Genomic DNA, 18,628 nt, shown 5'->3' on the forward strand with positions numbered 1-18,628 from the left:
GGACGCAACGCGGTTATCGTCGGAACTTTTCATGAGTTGTCATGATCCACATAGTTGCATATAACTCGACTATCTTCGGAACTTTTCGTCAGTCAAGATCCGTATACAGTAGTTGCATATAACTCGACTATCTTCGGAACTTTTCGTCAGTCAAGATTCGTATACTGTAGTTGCATATAACTCGACTATCTTCGGAACTTTTCGTCAGTCAAGATCCCTATACAGTAGTTGCATATAACTCGACTATCTTCGGAACTTTTCGCCAGTCAAGATCCGTATTCAGTAGTTGCATCGCAACTCGGATTTCGTCCGACCTTTTCGTGAGTTGTCACGATCCACATAGTTGCATGTAACTTGACTATCGTCGGAACTTTTCGACAGTCAAGATCCGTCGTATACTGTTGTTGCATCGCAACTCGGCTATCGTCGGACCATTTCGTGAGTTGTCAAGAAACAACTAGTCAAACAACTGACTGACATACACTAACAGGACGGTTCATGTTAACAACCAAAGCTTGTTTATGCCTCATAGAATATTATTTCTCCATAGTGTTTTTGGTCTTACAATATTATTTCTCCGTGATTGATCGCATATTTTGAACTTCGCGGTTATAGTATAGAACCGCCGTACGCTGCACGACTGTTACCGAATGCCATTCGGAAAAATGAGACATTATGAATTTTCCGACGGAAGCCGACGCGGCTTAAAAATATTGATCTTCTGTAGACATTTTTATCATCTAAAAATACTGATGAAACATTTAATGATAATTATTGGATATCATCTCTCCCCTAACATGGGCCATCCCTCCCCAAGTCAACATCAACGACCTCTCCCCCCATCCCTCCCCATTCCCCTTCCAATTTACAATCAAGGTATAAAATAGAAATAAACATACATGAAACTCATTCAGTAGTTTCTTTTTCACCCAAATCACTTTATTTGATCATATCTACTTGATTTCGTATTACAATATTTCCATAAAATAAAATGCATACATTCTATATGAATACTATTTTTGCTTCTTTCTAAAAAGAATATATATATATATATATTGCAAGTTTAATAAAACTCTATCTACTGAAAGACGCACTCTTAGAAAGTGTTTGTAATATTTATTTCACTCGAATAACGTTTATTTAAGTATCACTTAAGTATATGAAATACTTGTCGTAAGGTAACTTTCTTAAGAAGGCAACATTGGGTGCAGTGAGATGTATCTACTCTGTTTGGATTACAAAAAAAAGTCCCTGAGTTGGATTGAGAGGTTGGCAAGTAGTTAAGTACACTTTAATATATAAAATACTATTTTTCATGTAACTTTCTGAATCATGTATCTACTATGTCTGGATAACAACCCCCCCAAGACTGACAAAGATTGACTTTAGGAAAGGCTATAGGCAGATAAATCCATAATTTCAGATGATTTTCGATCTACTAAAGACAATAAATGAAGAGAAACGAATGAATTAGACATGATTATGTAACAATGGTTAAATATAAAGCTATGATGATTGAAGGGGACACAAACTCAACCATCACCTTCAGCACTAAAAGTGTTTAATTGTGGATGAAAAAAAATATGAAACTTAAAAAGAGAACGTAAAATTTCGATGTAAAATATTGCTACGCATATGGAAAAAAAAAATGAAAAAACCCATCTCATTTCTAAGGACGATACTATTAGTATAATGGATCAAAATAAATATAAATAAAATAAATATTAACAAACAGAGAAATTGAGATGATATTTGTATACATCTACCACACAAGTCATAGTTTAGGGCCAACATTTCAATCCCAGTTCCTCGTCCTGTAAATATTTCTTTCAAGGGTTTCCCCTGTCAAACATGAGGAACAAACATATTGGTTTGCAGTTGATAGCTTTAAGCAAATAATTTGTAGGCCTATGGCCGGCGTCCATCTTCGGCTGCAAACAAATTTCTAACGGTTTCCTCTCAAGTCTGAATTTTCTTCAAACAAGTTCACATCAACTTTTGAATACTTCTCAAACGAATACCACTTTTGAATACTACATTTGCATAAAGACCAAATCAAACAAAAAGCAACAAAAAGGAAACAAAAACAAACAAAAATCAAATACTTTGTAAATTGATTACTTGCGAGCCTTTACTTGCAGTTCATAATGAAGGATGAAAAACATCATTACAGATATAAATTTCTGAAGAATTCTATTTCTGCACGATTCTGAATACTTATTATACTGTATGTTTGGAATACTCTAATATTTAAAGAAAGTGAAATGGTATGGAGTGCTCCTTTAATATTTAATGCCTGTCAAATGTATGGAATGCTAACTTTATATATTTAAAGATTGTCAAGTGTATGGAATTCTCCATTAACACAGTTTGATGACCCCAGTATGGTGTGATTGTTTAACCTAATTATTTCATGAACTTTAATATTTTGTCCAAACATTTCTTTTCACTTAGCGTCTTATGACCAACAGAGTACCGAACAATGAATCCAGAATCATTTGTCCACGATTACATTCATTAAACCATATTATTTATAGATGACCTGCAGTTGTTTACTAACAGCATTTTGGGGCCCTGAGTGAGATTTAAGTACTTCTGCACAAGCAAGGAGACGGCTGTAAGTTTTGAAGTTATACATTAATGCATTCAATAGAGAAAATCATCACATTTTTGTTATTTTCGATGATTAACAAATCCACTCGAAAGAAAATTATATCAAAGAACATTTTCAGACAAAATTAAAAGAAAAACGATAAGAATCAACAATAAAGAAGAAAAAACACAAACCAAAGAAAAATTGTAGCCAAAGCAGAAATTCAAATCGGACAAGTGCACTGAATGGAAACTGGAAGAAAAAAAAATGAAATACCGGTCTAATCTTGGATGGTTCTGCAGCAGACTGTAAGCCCTCCCATATTGTATGAAATGCCGGTCTAATCTTGGATGGTTCTGCAGCAGACTGTAAGCCCTCCCATATTGTATGAAATGCCAATCTAATCTTGGATGGTTCTGCAGCAGACTGTAAACCCTCCCATATGGCAAAAGCTACACAGATGCAAGGGAGTTTCTTTACCCTTCATGGCAGGACGTTTACATATATGACACATGACCATGTTAGGAAAGTTAGGTCCACTTTGTGGGTGGCGTCCACACCAGTATGCTAAAGAGAGAAATAAAGGGGTAAAAAATATCAGCTTTCAATTCTAGCAAAGCTGTACCAGTGTTCTATTGTTTTCAAACTAATGAATCTGCATCACCATCACCACCACCACCACCACCACCACATTCACCATCACCATCACCATCACCATCACCATCACCATCACCATCATCATCATCATCATCATCATCATCATCATCATCATCATCATCATCATCATCATCATCATCATCATCATCATCATCATCATCATCATCATCATCATCATCATCATCATCATCATCATCATCATCATCATCATCATCATCATCACCACCACCACCACCACCACCATCACCATCATCACCACCACCACCTTCATTTATCAAATTTCAGGTGAAACCAAACCAAACCAAACAATATTCTTAATTTAGTCAGCATTGATATTAGTTTTTAACTCAAAATTAATGGTCATAAAGACAGAGAAAGTCACTGATTGACTATTTTTTTGTGGTTTCTTATACATATGAAGGGAAATGTCTTACCATGATTTTCAGGTTTTTTCATGTTCACAATCTGTCCACAGAGGACACAAGAGTCCTTGTTGGAGAACATCTGGCATTTGCTGAAGGCTTGGCGGCCCATAGCACAGAAATTACAACAAAAAAGTTGCCTGCCTCCAATGTTGAATTGTTTGTTGATGATGCCATTACACTTATGTTCCTGTAAACCGAAAAATAGAGAACAACGTGAGGCAGATGCTAAACCGATGTTATTCCAGGGGCGGGAGCAGATTGCTTTAATCACAAAATTGCTTGAAATTATTTTGTCTGCACCTTTAGGTCAAAACCACACATCCTTAAAGGCATTGAAGACTCGCCCAAACCTCGTGCGGCCATCTGCAAAAGGTAACTTTCCGTTGCTTGCAAGTGACGTTTTGTTTGTGTCACTACAAAATGCAGACAGTACAGTAATTAAACGTGATACCTTTTTATCTTTAGCTGGACCTGAGATGTCCATTGCTGTATTGTTTGTACACTGTACTGTGGGTATTGACCGCAGCTGTATGTACTGACTGTACACTAGGGTCTAATTACCGATGGTAGCAAGCTATGTGTTTGTATTTTCTGGGATTGATGGTGGTTTCTAACAATTCTGTTACACCTCATTCGAAACTAGGTCAGATTACCAGCATTAGACGTTTCCTTTTGCGCGAGTCTTCACACCCTTTCAAGCATGTCGCACAGCGAAGATGATAATTCATATTTGGTGATGATCTTGTGAATTCAACCCGGGAAAAGCAGCAGACTGAATCACGACTAATCACGATCGTTCATTTGTCTTTTTTTGGAAGTTCTGTGTACGAATTCCGAATATGTCCTTGCACTTCGATATTTCAACGTTTACACCAACCTTTCTTTTTAGGCAGATTCTTTGAATCTTATCCATGCTACAAATCTTACCTTGACATATCTCGATACGCTGATACGGTCGATATACCGGGACCTCTCATCCCGTTTGATAAAGTCGAGCAGTCTTTTCCCGTCTTTAGAGCGGTTGATATGGTAAGCCGCCTCCCTGGCGAGTACGTGGACATCGTCGCAGTGGTATTGGAAATAGTCTGCAAGACTACGATGATGCTTGATGAAAGTATCCTCATTGGACAACCACTGTTTTCTAACAGCCTGTAAAAATCAACACATGTGAGACTATACGAAACCTCTAGCACATACATCGAAGAATATCGGCTCTTAGAAATAACGATACAAACAAGGTTCTCAAAACTAATCCGATCATTTTAAAAGATACCTGTCTGTATTCTGTGCATGTTTTTGTCCCTTCTGTTCCTGTTACTTGTCATTTAGCCTTTGAAGAAGATCCTGCTAGGATCGAAACGTCAGGCTAACTTACTTTTACACATTTTAAAATATGAAAAGTCCCCAAACCTCAGCGGGGGAATTTGATAAAACAACGCACCTTTCCAATAGCATGATGGTAGAAGGTGAATCGGTCGAGTTGTTGGTAATTGCTCGAAACCCGGATGAACGGCTTAAGTGTCCTTTTAATCATAGCCAAGTGGAGCATTGGGATGCACTTCTCCGCTTCCATATCACCGAGCATTACTTGGAGAGACCTCTCTCGTAGACCGTCACGAACACACTCCATGAAACAGAGGGTCTTAAAAACGATGGAGAGGACAGAGGGAGTAAGTGTGAAGGAAGGAAGAAGGGTTATTACAGTATTCAAAGTTATGTTGGAGAGCCATTATTAGTTGGAGAGAGTTCTCTCACTATAACCTTCACGAATTATGTGAGCCATGATTAACAAAAGGTTCTTTAAAATGATGAAAATTGGACGTAGGTAGTATGAAATTAAGATGTGAATGGAGAAACGTCATTATCTTAAATTTATGATTCATCTCACAAGGAAATTATCGCCAAGAAAGGGAAGATACAAAAGTATATTTTTGATACTGAGTACAGATACTGTCACCCAAAGGGTTCACCAGTCTCCTTGGAAACAGATATGCTATTGTTGCTTCGTTATTTTAATTTTATATATACATATATATATATATATATATATATATATATATATATATATATATATATATATATATATATAATATATAATATATATATGTATATAATATATATATATATATATATATAAATATATATATATATATATATATATATATATATAATATATATATATATATATATATATATATATATATATATATATATATATATATATATATATGGGCATCTACCTCTTTAAGCAGGTCAGTTTCATCTTCCTTGACGAGCCTGGTGAGGATCTTTTCCAAGAGATCGTCAAGAGATGACGGCAGCTCTTTGATGTACTCGGTCAGCAAATCGAAGACTCCGAAAACACGAAGTTCCTCGCAAGCCATGGACAACCAGAGGGCATTCTTGGCTCCTTCTGACTCTACCACAAGCTTGGCCTGTTCTGGATCAAGTGTCTGGAAGTACAAAAGAGGGTTATGTAATATCGCACGATCAAAGTGAAGACCGGACTTGAAACAAGAAACTCGACTCATCTAGTTCTCCTGTAAAGTGTCCCTTCCAAACTTTCAACTAGATATAGTTTCTGCAGTAATCATACAACATCGAGAGGTGACCATATCCTTTTCGGGTTTTATATTAGACTTTGATTGAGATGCTTCACTTTATGACTCGAGAACGATCACACGGTTGCGTCCACTCTTGTAAGTTGTCGCTCGTTCTGGGCATTTCACGGCGGTCACCTCATTGTATGTATGTATGTATGTATGTATTGCGACAGGGGGTTAGAAGTGGACAGGCCCTAACTGCATTACAAATTCTAAAAGATGGGTGCAGTGGCTGATATGGTAATCCATGAGAACAATAGAAAGACCTGAAAAAAAACCCTTCAAACTCTTCAAATTCTGAGCATCTCATACATTGAAAATATTCTCATTATTATTTCCAGTAACGTTAAAAGAGCGACACAAACTCCAAGCATTTCTCATACTTTCCAAATATGACCCAAATAAATTTGTCACTATAAGTATACATATTCAACTTCACAAAGCATCCTACCATGGCTGGTGACTAATAAACCTGGAATTGTGGTATAATCAGGGAGTTGTTATGACAACTCCCTGGTATAATGATCAATACCCACCTATTAATGAACAAAATCTTAAAAAAAAAAGAAACCCAAAAATTCCACCATATGACACCAACAAATGACACATTCATCCTAAATGAAATAGATGGCTTAACAGTTACTTTCAACAGCCAAACAAAATAGCTCAAGCTTGATACCAAAAATCCCCCCACCCTCTTCCCGCCCACCCCCACCCTCAACTCATTAATTGACCCCTTCAGGACGTGTAACGCTTGGCGATACTTATGCTCCATTCAGTATGCCACTTACATAGTATACATGCTTGTTAAGGACATTCATGTATGTATATAAACCCATTCTTAGTAGGGCCAAGCTGGATCACTCACTTTATTATACGTTTTCAGGTAATTCGTCACGATGTCATATCGCGATTTATCCGTCAGGTGTCCCAGGTTGACCCAGGTCATGTTGTCAGTGTGCCCCTTGACCTCATCCACGACTGGGTCCCCTTGAACCATACTGATGACTAGAGTAATATTTGAAGGCAGACCATCCTTCGGGATCCAGTTTAGGTAATTATCTGCATTGGAGAGCTGCATAAAGGTAAAGTAACAAACAGAACCAAAAAAAAAAATTAATAAAAAAAAATAATAATAATTGAGTTGGAAATATAAAAATAGTTTATGAAAGTTTTGGGAGTAGACTCGTGCAGTGCAACATCTTTTGACGTGTGACGGGGAAATCACAGTGCTCGAACTGATTTAATAATTGACGGTTCAGTCATATAAAGGCTGCGAAGATACTGACTGAATTTGATTCAATGACCTCTAAAGTGACCCAGAAGCTGGAGCATGGCCATCCCCTAATAGTGATTGATATTCCATCCCCTAACGAGTTGCTTCGTTACAGACATTTACACTCTGAGAAAATGAATGAATATGACATGTTTATACCTGAGAGAGATCATCAACAAGGATCAATAACAGACCAAAATATGTTATGAAAGTTTTGGGAGAAGACTCGTACAGTGCAACATCTTTTGTCGGGTGACGGGAAATCACAGTGCTCGAACTGATTGAATAATTGATGGTGCAGTTATATAAAGGCTGCGAAGATACTGTCTAAATTTGATTCAATGACCTCTAAAGTGACCCAGAAGCTGGAGCATGGCCATCCCCTAATGGTGGGTGATATTCCATCCCCTAACGAGTTGCTTCGTTACAGACATTTACACTCTGAGAAAATTAATGAAAATGACATGTTTATACCTGAGAGAGATCATCAACAAGGATCAATAACTTCTTGCCACATTGCTTTCTCTCTTCCAAAAGTTCCTTCAGCGTATTCTCAATCTCGCCGCTGTCTTCGCTTTTAGACACTTTGTCTGTTCTGGGATCTAAATCAGAACAGATGAATTTATTGGTTGATTGTTATGAGAGCGGAAGCAGTTGGTTGCAGATTCTCATGACTCGATATTTTAAGTGGGAGAAAGTAATAGAAAGCTGGGTGATCAGAAGTGACTAGTTGCTAGGTGGGGTACATGATACATCCAGGAACAACCCACCATATCACTCTGGATATATGGTAGAGCAGAAGTGGTAAGGTCATGAGGGAACGGTCGTGAGGGAAACGTGTATTCGAGGGAGTGACGTAAGTACGAAGAAATTAACCAAACCTCTGATCAGTCTAGTAGATCAGTCCGATGTGATATCAAAGATTTATAGCATTATCTTAAATATAAATATCGATCAATCAAATTTTAGTAGTTTACATCTCATTAATAGAACAAGCAATGACAGTTTGGCAGCCGTATATGAATGAGTTTCTGTACGTGTGTATTGCATAAAGTAATTTAATCAATATTACATCACAGAGAGAGAGAGAGAGGGGGGGAGGGGGGTTTGAATCAACTGCAAATTGGCAATTTGGAATGGTATAGGAGAAGTGATATTTGTTACCTGTCGTTGACAAGAGGTGATAGCAGATTCGCTTCATGATGTTGACGTGAGATGTCGACATTCCACTGCATCCGATAAAGTGAATAAATGCATCAAGTTTTACCTTTGAAGAGAAAGGAAACAGAACACAAGATCAATAAACTTACCAGCTAAATGTTACAGAATTGAATTAATATCACTGATTTGTGAGGACCATTTTGGGGGACAATCTGTTTCAATGTGACAAAAATTTTCAAAATTAAAAATATTCACTTCACAAATGACCAACAATTGGAACATTAAGTCAATTAAAAAAGGTCAAAGTTATTGTTCCATATTCCCTCACTGTTCCTGGGTAGAATATTTTCTGTGTATTATTACGTTGAAATTATATTCTGAGGATCAAAGATACTTCCATATTAGAGACCCCACTTTTCACTTTCACTTGGTATTACTACGGTACAATGGTCATTATATCAAGTTGTCAGACATAATAATGATAATAATAATCATAATAATCATAATCATAATAATAATAATAATAATCATACTAATAATAATAATAATGAGCAGTTATTTTTACGACGCTTAAGCGACCACAAATGTGGGAGAAACCCACAAGGGCTTATGGACTACAACGTACATGTGGGGTGGCTTCCAATTCATTATTTTAACTCAAATTTGGAACGTTATTTGAGATGGGAAAACCATAGATTGCTTTTGGATGAAAACTCAACCAAACTATGACCCGGCCGGGTAATGCACCCTGTGCCAGGCTTCTGTTAGAAGCTGTTAAAGTGAAATTTCTTGAATTTATTTTTTAATTTTCTTTTTATTAAATTTATGATACAAAGTTTTTTTTACTAAATACAATTATGACAAGTTAATAAATAGATCAATTGAGAACTTTGCCATATTTTTATTTTATTTTTAAAACAACATGTGCTTTGCTGTTCTTAGGAAAACTATCATAAACTATCATAAACTATCATTATCATAACCATCTTTACTGATATAAGATACACACATAGGTGACTTTTGGTATTGCTTTTTATTAATTATTAATTTATTTGTTTTATCCCCAATTGTGTACAATGCTTATCTTCAAACTACAATGTGTCTTCCTTCATTGTTTTGGGAAAATTAAATTTTACTTCTGTATGAAGTCCAGTCAAACTACTATACACATTGTCTGTATTACTTCAAGCCAAAAATGAGAAAGGAATTTGTAACCTGCACTCTTACCTTGCATGCTTCCATTGCGCATTTGGCAAGTAGAGACGATTTTCCAGCACCAGGCTCTGCAATCACAGCGATAGTATTCCTGTTGTTGCTCATCTTGGATTCTTCATCCTCCTTGCTTGGTTTCCGGCTGTCACGTTTCTCTTCTTGGTTTATCTTCCCCCAAGATTCCTCAAAGTCAGATTGTGAAATGTGTCCCAGTCCAAAGTTAAGAATGAGGTCATATTCGTGATCTCTCCCCAACACTGTGGCACCCTTTTGCTCCAGGACTAACCCATGACAAAATTGCTCTGGAAAATGAGAATTCACAAGGTTCTTGTGGTACAATTACACGTTAAATAATAATGTGGAACATTTCGAGAAAATTGAATGATTTTTAACTCTGATGAAACATCATATCATATCTCCACTTCTCCTGGCTACACTTTGATGCAGAAAAGTTATTGACATGATTTTAATTCAATGGGGATCTTTTGATGTGTCTACCAATGGCGCACTTTTATACCGGTCCTAAGGCATGGTATCTATAATGTTTACGTTGTCTCCAAAGATTTTGTATTATCTCAATCTAGGTGCTAGTTGTGAAAATATGTTTCAAAAGATCACGTCCTCAATATTTACAAAATAAAATAAAACTGTTAGCAAACTGCTTATCCACTAGAGAGCCTGTGTAAGAGAATGTGTAAAAGTAAGTTGACCTGACGTTTCAATCCTAGCAGGATCTTCTTCAAAGGCTAAATGACAAGTAACAGTAACAGAAGGGACAAAAACACGCACAGAATACAGACAGGTTAATGAGCATGGTGAACACAAAGAGATAGATCTAAGGGGATTAGTAGACAAGGGATGGAGAGAAGAAAGAATTGTAAATATCACAACTGATCAACTAGGAATCGCAGGTATATTAAAACTCCACTCTATTTTGGAGACTTTCGTACAATGTTGCCTGACGCTCAAAGCTTCAACTCAGATTTAGTGGATGTGATTGAGAATACATTAAAAGAAGCTGTCTGATTGGTTGGATGACCACACGTGAGTAAAGTTACCACAGAAATGGTGCACAACATGTCATTGCTAAATATGTACAGTACAAGTTATGAGTGGTAAAAACCGTTACTTTGAATATGTCACAATACGTGTGAAATTAGGGAATGTGCTTTAGGTTGGCCCAGAAGTGTCCGTAAGGGATTCCTCAAGGGAATTTTATCTTGGCGATTTCAGAGACTGCAGCTTGTTAAGTTCATGGGGAACTAGAAAGGACCGATATGACAGGGCCCTATGTTGATTTAGGGTGTGGCTGGTGATCCCCATTGTTTCTGTGATTCAAAGTAAACTAGTTTGATCGAAGCAATACATTAATTAGGTGAGATGCAATTACAAGAAACTGGCCTGCACCATAGAACCATTGTGTTACAAAGCTGAGTTGATGATAAATCAAACAGAAATTGTGGTAAAATAATTTGAAATTCACTAACACATACTTCTTGATGCATACAGCATAGAAGTTGGACATTGCAGTAAAAGAAACGTTTAAGCAAACACCCCTCCATCCTTATCCAAGCTATAAAGCACGGTTTACATACAAACTTTGACGAGATCATTTGATCTTTCTCTGAAGTGCACATTGCACTGGGACTGATAAAGAAATGTCTGATTATTGTTCATGTTAATATGCAGTTCTTTTATTATCACCCACAAGACAATATATATTTGGGACATCCTGATGTGTTACGAGTTCCAAAGTGGTACTTTCAAATTTTATCCGACCGTCCAGTTTGTTTTAAACTTAATTATGCTCATGTGAATTGAGAAGGAGCTTATGATGGGGGACTTGATTTATGTCATATGAATTTTAAATGTTCTCTTTAACCCTGAAACTTTGCACACAGTTTCTTAAAGTTCCTGTGAGACCATTCAAGCAAGAAAGAACATTTACAGTACTACTTGCAAAATGGATCGTAAATATAATTCAAGCTTTCTTGATCGATTGAGTGAAGAAGCATTGACCTCTAAAAGTCTGGCAATAGTAGAGTGTTGACCAGTACAACAATACTTTAAAAAAAAAAAAAAAGGTCAAAACTGACCTCTCATGCCAGGTTTTTCTTCTTCATCGCATTTAACAATCGGGTATTCCCTTGCGATAGCTTCCTTGAAGAAACTTAGCACATCGTTCCCAAATTTATCCAGTCCTCTGAGCTCTGGTCTGCTTTTGACCTTCTCTGGGTCTTCCACGAAACAGTCATAGTCGAAACACTGGTCGGGGTACTTGTCCCTTAACTTGGTTTTCAGCATCTAAGAGAAGGAAATAGTCTGTGAGCAAAATACGGTCAATGAGAATCCCATAGTAGGGCATGGAGAGGGTGAACCACTCCAAGAGAAACTTGTTAAATGAATAGTCCAGGTCCAAATTTTGTTTTGATATGTTAAAGAGGAACATAATCTAAACATTCTGGTGAAATTTGCATTCAATTCCTATGCTTGCAGCTTTGAAAAGCCAATGAAGCCAAAGAGTTCCTGCTTGCAGGAGGATCTAAAATACATACAAACATACAAAAGTTCAAGAAGGAGATGTTAAAAGGGATTTCAAGTACTTTCAACCATTTCAGGTTGTGATTTTCAAATAGAACAATAGACAATTCTGGACTATTTATGAAATACAAATATTCCATCTTGCTCATATTGTTCTTTGTGTAGTTGGCTTGAAGTTGCGCACCACCAACAAGCTGAAATATTTTTTCAGAGCTGTACATACCTTCAGCTGAGCCCTGCCGAGCTCTGAAGGATCGATAAATTGCTTTTGAATTTCCGGTGCAAGTTTATCCAACCAACCATCTGGACTGCGGATGAAGAACGCAGCATTCCGGTTGTGTCGGTAGACGGCCCCGAGCAGGATCTCCATGTGGGTGATAGAGGTGTTGTACACCCACTTGAACTGGACCGCCAGGTCGGCTGGAATGTCCGTGACGGATGGTATCCAACCGTACCTGACAACAAAAAGAGGATGAGGATATAATCATCAAATATGTCAAACGAGATACAAATATGATTCATTAATATTATCATGGGGGGTGATAATAGGTACAAAAAGAAAGCACTTGTAAGACTTAGGAAGAATGAAAATAATAATAATAATAAGTTCAAATGACAAATGGGGATTCATGTGATCTGGTATCAAAACAATCTCTTCACCATGGGTTTAGGCAGTTAGCAGTTAGGAACCCTAAGAGCGCCCCTTGACCCCCGCTGTGAGGGGCGATTCCTTCATGATCGTAATGATGCCTTCGGCATCATGTTGCCCCAAAGGGGTAGGACACCCACTTTAAAAATGTGGACAATCGACATCTACCATTTCTGCCTCAAGCCCTAGTCATCACGAGCCTGTAAAGACTGTAAAGAATAATGGTACTAATACTAGTGTGGACAAGTTGAGTACTACTGTACTTAGTTTAACTTATCACATAAAGGCAGCAACACATGCTCAGTATTACCAAAAGCTATGAAATTACTTATTGGAAAGAATGCTTTAATAACATTATAATCAGTATATGCCAACAAAATGCATCAAATTACAAAGCATATGTGCTGGCTCATAACATACTAAGCTACCTAATATCAAATGAGAAATGAAAAGAGGTTGAGCACTGTAACATTTTGCAATTTCTAATTTAATTTTCAAAAAAATTGAAATTGACAACCTATTTGTCATTTGTATCATTTTCTTCTTCTGTTCTGCATTTCATTGTGATTGTATTTTCAAATCAAATTATTACCATAATTCTGAGGACAACCATGCCATATGCAGCAGTTATTAAAGGAGGCAGCAACTACAGTAATTTTTGTTATTTTAACACAAACCATACGTTGCAAATTTAGTACATCACTGGAGTAGTATCTAATGTGGCATGAACAGTGAGATAACAAAATAATGATTAAAATTTATGTACCAGTACTACAACTTGGGGTATACTGCACAGAGTAACAGTTATGACAGGGCAAACGTATTCTATCCTTCGGACAACCAGGCCTGACATTTTTCGTTGTCCAGACAGCAAATTTGTTGTCGGAAAAAACTGTCGCAACATAACAATGACCAATATGAACAGTACACTGTAGGAGGACTGTGTAGGTTGGTGAGTGTAACACCAGCTTTTGGGGTGATACCAAATTTTATCATTTTAACTTTTTTTTAAAGTATTTGGCAGTATAGATCTAGTAACAATGCAATTTGAAATTTGATGTCCACTGGACGACCTAGACAGTCAATTTTGGTTGTCTGAAGAGAAATTTGGTCTGTCTCGGACGACCGGGATACCATGAAAAGCTTGCCCTCAATTATTACTTTTGTACCCCAATTTTAAACGTGTATACAGAATCATCATTTATATTTGATATAGTTAAAGTTTACCTCTCTCCCAGCATGTTTAAAAACATTCCTTGACCCTCAGTGTCCCCGTGGCATCTCTCAATTTCGTCCATACAGGTACAGAGTACTGCTGCAGTTGTCGAGTCTCTAGGGACTCCCCATCGCAAATCGCACTCAATGAGATGTAACTGTCGTTCAAGGCACCACTCCTTTAGCTCTGGGAACACCTTCACATGACAAGAAAATATTTTTAAACAAGCTTCTATCAGAGAATTAAACAATTGACATCATCAATCATCATCATCATCAATCAGTCTTTATATAGCGCTGAAATCGTGGAACACTTCAAAAGTGCCTTGAAAGAGAAAGGTTTTTGAACTGTTTCTTGAAACTGTTCTGTGAGAGACGATGTCTGAGTTCATGTGGCACGGAATTCCGTAAACGAGGGCTCAATAAGGAGATCGAGAAGGAGAACGAGTTGGCTGGTATGGGGAGATAAGATCACACAAATATTGAGGTGTTTGCCTATGAACGAACGGCCTTCCATGCTAGGAAAAGAATTTTGAAGTTGATTCTTTGTTGAAATGAAAGCCAGTGAAGGTGATATAGAATCTGAGGATTTATGCTCAGATTATCTCATGTTATAAGAATCACTCAAGCTGCACTTGTTTGGACAACATGTAGCTTGTTTATTAAATGTTTGGGAGGGTTCAGCTAAGTCTGCACTCCTTTAGCTCTGGGAACGCCGTCCCATCAAATGAGAAAACTTTTGGACAAGTTTTGTCAGAGAATTAGCAATTGACATCTTTGCGACATAATTTGCTAATTAATGGTTGATTGCCTTAGCCAGGAATGCACGCTGAATGATGTCACACGATGTTACTGTACGGCCTATTTCCAAACCCTAAGAGATGACATAAAATTGTAACAACAAACGATTCACCCATACAATACAACGGTCAACATGATATCACAAAACAAAACATGTACTGTATTAATTTTTCCTGTAAAACGTACCTTCTTCACCAGAACCTCTCTCTCAGAGTGATAATCATGAAATGTTGAAGACACAAAGAGTCGGACTGCTCTCCATCCTGGCCTCTTGGTAGTTGGTTTCACCTGAGAAGTTTCTTTCACATATTTTCCTTCAATCTCCGACCAGCAATTGTTGACAATTTCTTCGACGGTTTGACTAGTCTTTTGGACTTTTTCATCTACTTTGGCTCCATGAGAAGTCGGCTTTGTTCCATGGGAAACAGTGTCAGTAGCTTGAGTTATTTTGCCATGAGAAACCTTCTCTGCCATGTGGATGACAAATTGTATACTTTCTTCTGTATGAATCCACCTCTGATAAGATCAGTGAATTTTTTATGGTAGTGCAGTTTTCTAAAGTATGGAAGAAGAAAATCCGAAACAAAAGTGCACGATATATTGCTCAGGCAGTAACATTTATTAATAAGTAGGCCTAAAGACGGAGACTTGTGGGTTACAAATGTGACTTCTGAATCACTGCCAAGGAAGGCATCAAACACTATATCCTTCCCAACTTTGAAAGTATTTTATAACAATAATGTGATTGTAGGGAATCCATCCAAACTGAAGGGGAAAAAAACATGTTTTAGGCCGTCATGATGGGAATGATTTTGTATTTATAATAGAGTGAATTGTACAGCATTATGGAATTCTGATTTACCTGTTGGGCGGTACTTTTATTTAGTGTCTTTAAACAGCATGGACCAATAAGAATAAGCTTACTGTACTCTATGTTCCTGATAGTATCGTTAGTAAATAAAATTCACTGTGTCTGTGATTTCGGCACTGACAACTCCTACTTGCCTGATGTTTTTAAGTTATCGAGAATAGCAAAGCCATAGAGGCACAACTGCAGAATACTGTGGACAGCTCTTAGAGTTTCAACCGATCATAAGTCGCAGCCAGCTGTACTGTTGTACATATATACCACATGACCACTGAGCCAGCGTATCCACCCAGGAACTTGAACTTGCCTACACTAGCCTACTGCACTTAATTCCCACCTATGCACAACGACCACCAGGCCACACAAGCACCTCCTTTTATGCACTTTTTGTAATTAGAGAGCATCGTGGTCGAGTGGTTAAGACAGTGGACTTGTGATCTAAGTAGATCTAAGCAGGTTCGAGTCCTGGCCAGATCATTGCGTTGTGTCCTTGGGCAAGGCACTTTATCTCCATTGCCTCTCTTCACCCAGGTGTATAAATGGGGACCTCAGTGTGAGACTAAACTGTCCGCTGGGCGCTGTTTATAGCTGCTACCATATGGAGGGATTGTATCTATATGTTTGACGGTTATCGTCGACCGGGGTAATATTGTGATTGTAAAGTGCATAGATATGCATTTGCCCTCTATAAATGAATATATATTATTAATAGGTCAGCCTACCCTATTGCCAAATAAATCTTTTACGTTTTCTCAAGAACCATGACCACAAAGACAGCATATAATTACAAAGCATACTCCCTTTGGACTTAGCAGGTTACTGAAATAAATTCTTATAGGCCTAGCCTAGGCCATTTTGTGACTCCACATGTACAGTGAAGTGCTGTATTTTTCTCAAGAAAAGACTTGTTCATAGAATGATTTCATTAGACTGACAAGTGACAGGCTTGGGGCAAAGACTCAGAGCTTATAAGTTGCTGAATATTCTGCAAAAACTATACCATAGAAGTTTCTCATATATTGTAATTTCTGAATGAAGCAAATCTTGTGCTTTTATTTTGCGTCCTAACGCAAGATCGACCAAAAAGAGAATACTTTGTCCCTTCTATTAACCTAACCTAACCTAACCTAACCTAACCTAACCATGGAGTTAAAACACAGTGGCCTAACTTATACTAACACTACCAGTATTATAGGCCAACGAACAGTACTTGACGACTGTGCTACTTGTAAGCCTAGCGTTATACGTCTGTTTCATCCTCAGATATAGCCAGCCAGCAGACGACAGTAACTGAAAATTTTACTAACCCTCCTGTAGGCCAAGAAGGTTTATCCCAACTTGTACCATTGAGGTAAAAACATGCTTATACCACCCAAATCACTGAATATCAAATACACTATGAATGCCACATACCAAACACTTTAAGAGAGGAATTTTACTGTTTGGCGTTGTTCGGCTGTATTCATCGATGACGAGGCCAACGTTATACGGCTCGTCCAAAACAATAACAAACCTTTGTGAAAAAGGCCAGATGACACTTGCGAACACGACACGGGCAGAAAACTGGCGCTACCAATTACACCTTGATTGAATGGTACCTTTCAATATAACTTACCCAAGATAGAAACTGGCGCAGGAAAACCAAACAACGTAACTGATCAATTCTCAACACCAGTCCCATTTGCAGCGAGAACTGTGACATCATCGTCATGCAAATAGAATCGCTGATAAACTGAAAAGAACAGATACTACACATGCTGTTTTTTCCTGTTTATTTGTTATGAACAGTTGACTTGGACAGGAATCCGATGAGGGATTGAGGGGGTTGTGGTGTCCGACGGGAGACCGCAACTTGAACACCATGAGCACAAATACGTTTCGCTCTTGGAAGTACAGTATGCAATCATGAGTATATTTCTCTGCTCTCACGTCAACTGATCATTTGCATACAACGGTACATAGACTATCCTATTCCACAGGGATAAAGTAATGTAAACAAGGGCGTAGGAACCGGGAGGGCTGGGGGCGCCAGCCCCCCCCCAGTGAAAAATATGGGGGGGGGGGCGGGAGTATCATTCCGCCCCCCCCCCCCGCTAGCAAGTCAGAAAACCACTTTTTCATTTCCAAATGAGAAAAAAATCTCATTTGGAGCACCAAATTGCATCTAAGGCCAGGTGAAAATGCAAAATTATTTACAAAATGGAGTGGGTGTTGAAGTGTGTATATATTGCACCAAATTGCATCTGACGCAAACAATTTCAAAAGGGGAGGGGTGTCCCCCTCCCCTTAGACCCAATGTATAGGTATAAATCGCAGCAATATATGGTATTACATTTCTTTGTGCTGTACTATATACCTCTTATATCAATTTTTATTTGGAACTAATCATCGATTCAAATTTGATCCCCCGTTATAATAACAGGTTGCTACAGCTGTGTGCTAACCCCCCCCCCCCTCCCCAATGGGGTGTAACATATAACACACTAAAATATTTGAAAAGAGAAGAGAATTAAGTTGAAAGAGCAAGTTAATTTATTCAAATCTTGTTAAGTTGTAATTCATGATTGCAAAACGAGAGCAAAAAAAAAAAAAAAGACGGGGGGGGGGGTGGCGGTGGGGAGAATGTA

The 18,628-nt window shown here is 37.8% G+C and overlaps 1 protein-coding gene across 5 annotated transcripts; it reads right to left on the bottom strand.

The window, feature by feature from the left end:
* Nucleotides 1-1,019: 1,019 nt before the first annotated feature.
* On the bottom strand, nucleotides 1,020-17,878 carry LOC139962817 (telomerase protein component 1-like). 5 transcript variants are annotated; one of them, XM_071963172.1, is made up of 15 exons: nucleotides 17,415-17,553; nucleotides 15,320-15,688; nucleotides 14,345-14,529; nucleotides 12,692-12,923; nucleotides 12,024-12,231; nucleotides 9,943-10,229; nucleotides 8,719-8,821; nucleotides 8,029-8,156; nucleotides 7,147-7,353; nucleotides 5,916-6,128; nucleotides 5,117-5,317; nucleotides 4,603-4,824; nucleotides 3,685-3,862; nucleotides 2,993-3,160; nucleotides 1,020-2,932 (listed from the first exon to the last, which is right to left on the bottom strand). In XM_071963172.1, the coding sequence occupies exons 2-14, from the start codon at nucleotides 15,605-15,607 to the stop codon at nucleotides 2,994-2,996; spliced, it is 2,619 nt and encodes an 872-aa protein (XP_071819273.1). In that variant the 5' UTR covers nucleotides 15,608-15,688; nucleotides 17,415-17,553; the 3' UTR covers nucleotides 1,020-2,932; nucleotide 2,993. The 5 variants fall into 5 exon arrangements, with proteins under 5 accessions (XP_071819273.1, XP_071819274.1, XP_071819272.1 ...); XM_071963173.1 differs by lacking the exon at nucleotides 17,415-17,553 and adding an exon at nucleotides 17,617-17,878 and having other exon boundaries at nucleotides 1,021-3,160; XM_071963171.1 differs by having other exon boundaries at nucleotides 1,021-3,160.
* Between the last annotated feature and the right edge of the window lie 750 nt (nucleotides 17,879-18,628).

Source organism: Apostichopus japonicus, chromosome 21 (assembly GCF_037975245.1).
Source record: "Apostichopus japonicus isolate 1M-3 chromosome 21, ASM3797524v1, whole genome shotgun sequence".
Lineage (NCBI taxonomy): Eukaryota > Metazoa > Echinodermata > Holothuroidea > Aspidochirotida > Stichopodidae > Apostichopus > Apostichopus japonicus.

Bases quoted from the DNA above. Each gene is read 5' to 3' on its own strand.
- LOC139962817 (XM_071963172.1), bottom strand. From the start codon at position 15,607: ATGGCAGAGAAGGTTTCTCATGGCAAAATAACTCAAGCTACTGACACT. The intron at 7,354-8,028 runs GTATAAACATGT...ACCTTTATGCAG, and splicing joins TTGTTGATGATCTCTCTCAG to CTCTCCAATGCAGATAATTA. The intron at 5,318-5,915 runs GTAGATGCCCAT...ATCGTTTTTAAG, and splicing joins AAACTGACCTGCTTAAAGAG to ACCCTCTGTTTCATGGAGTG.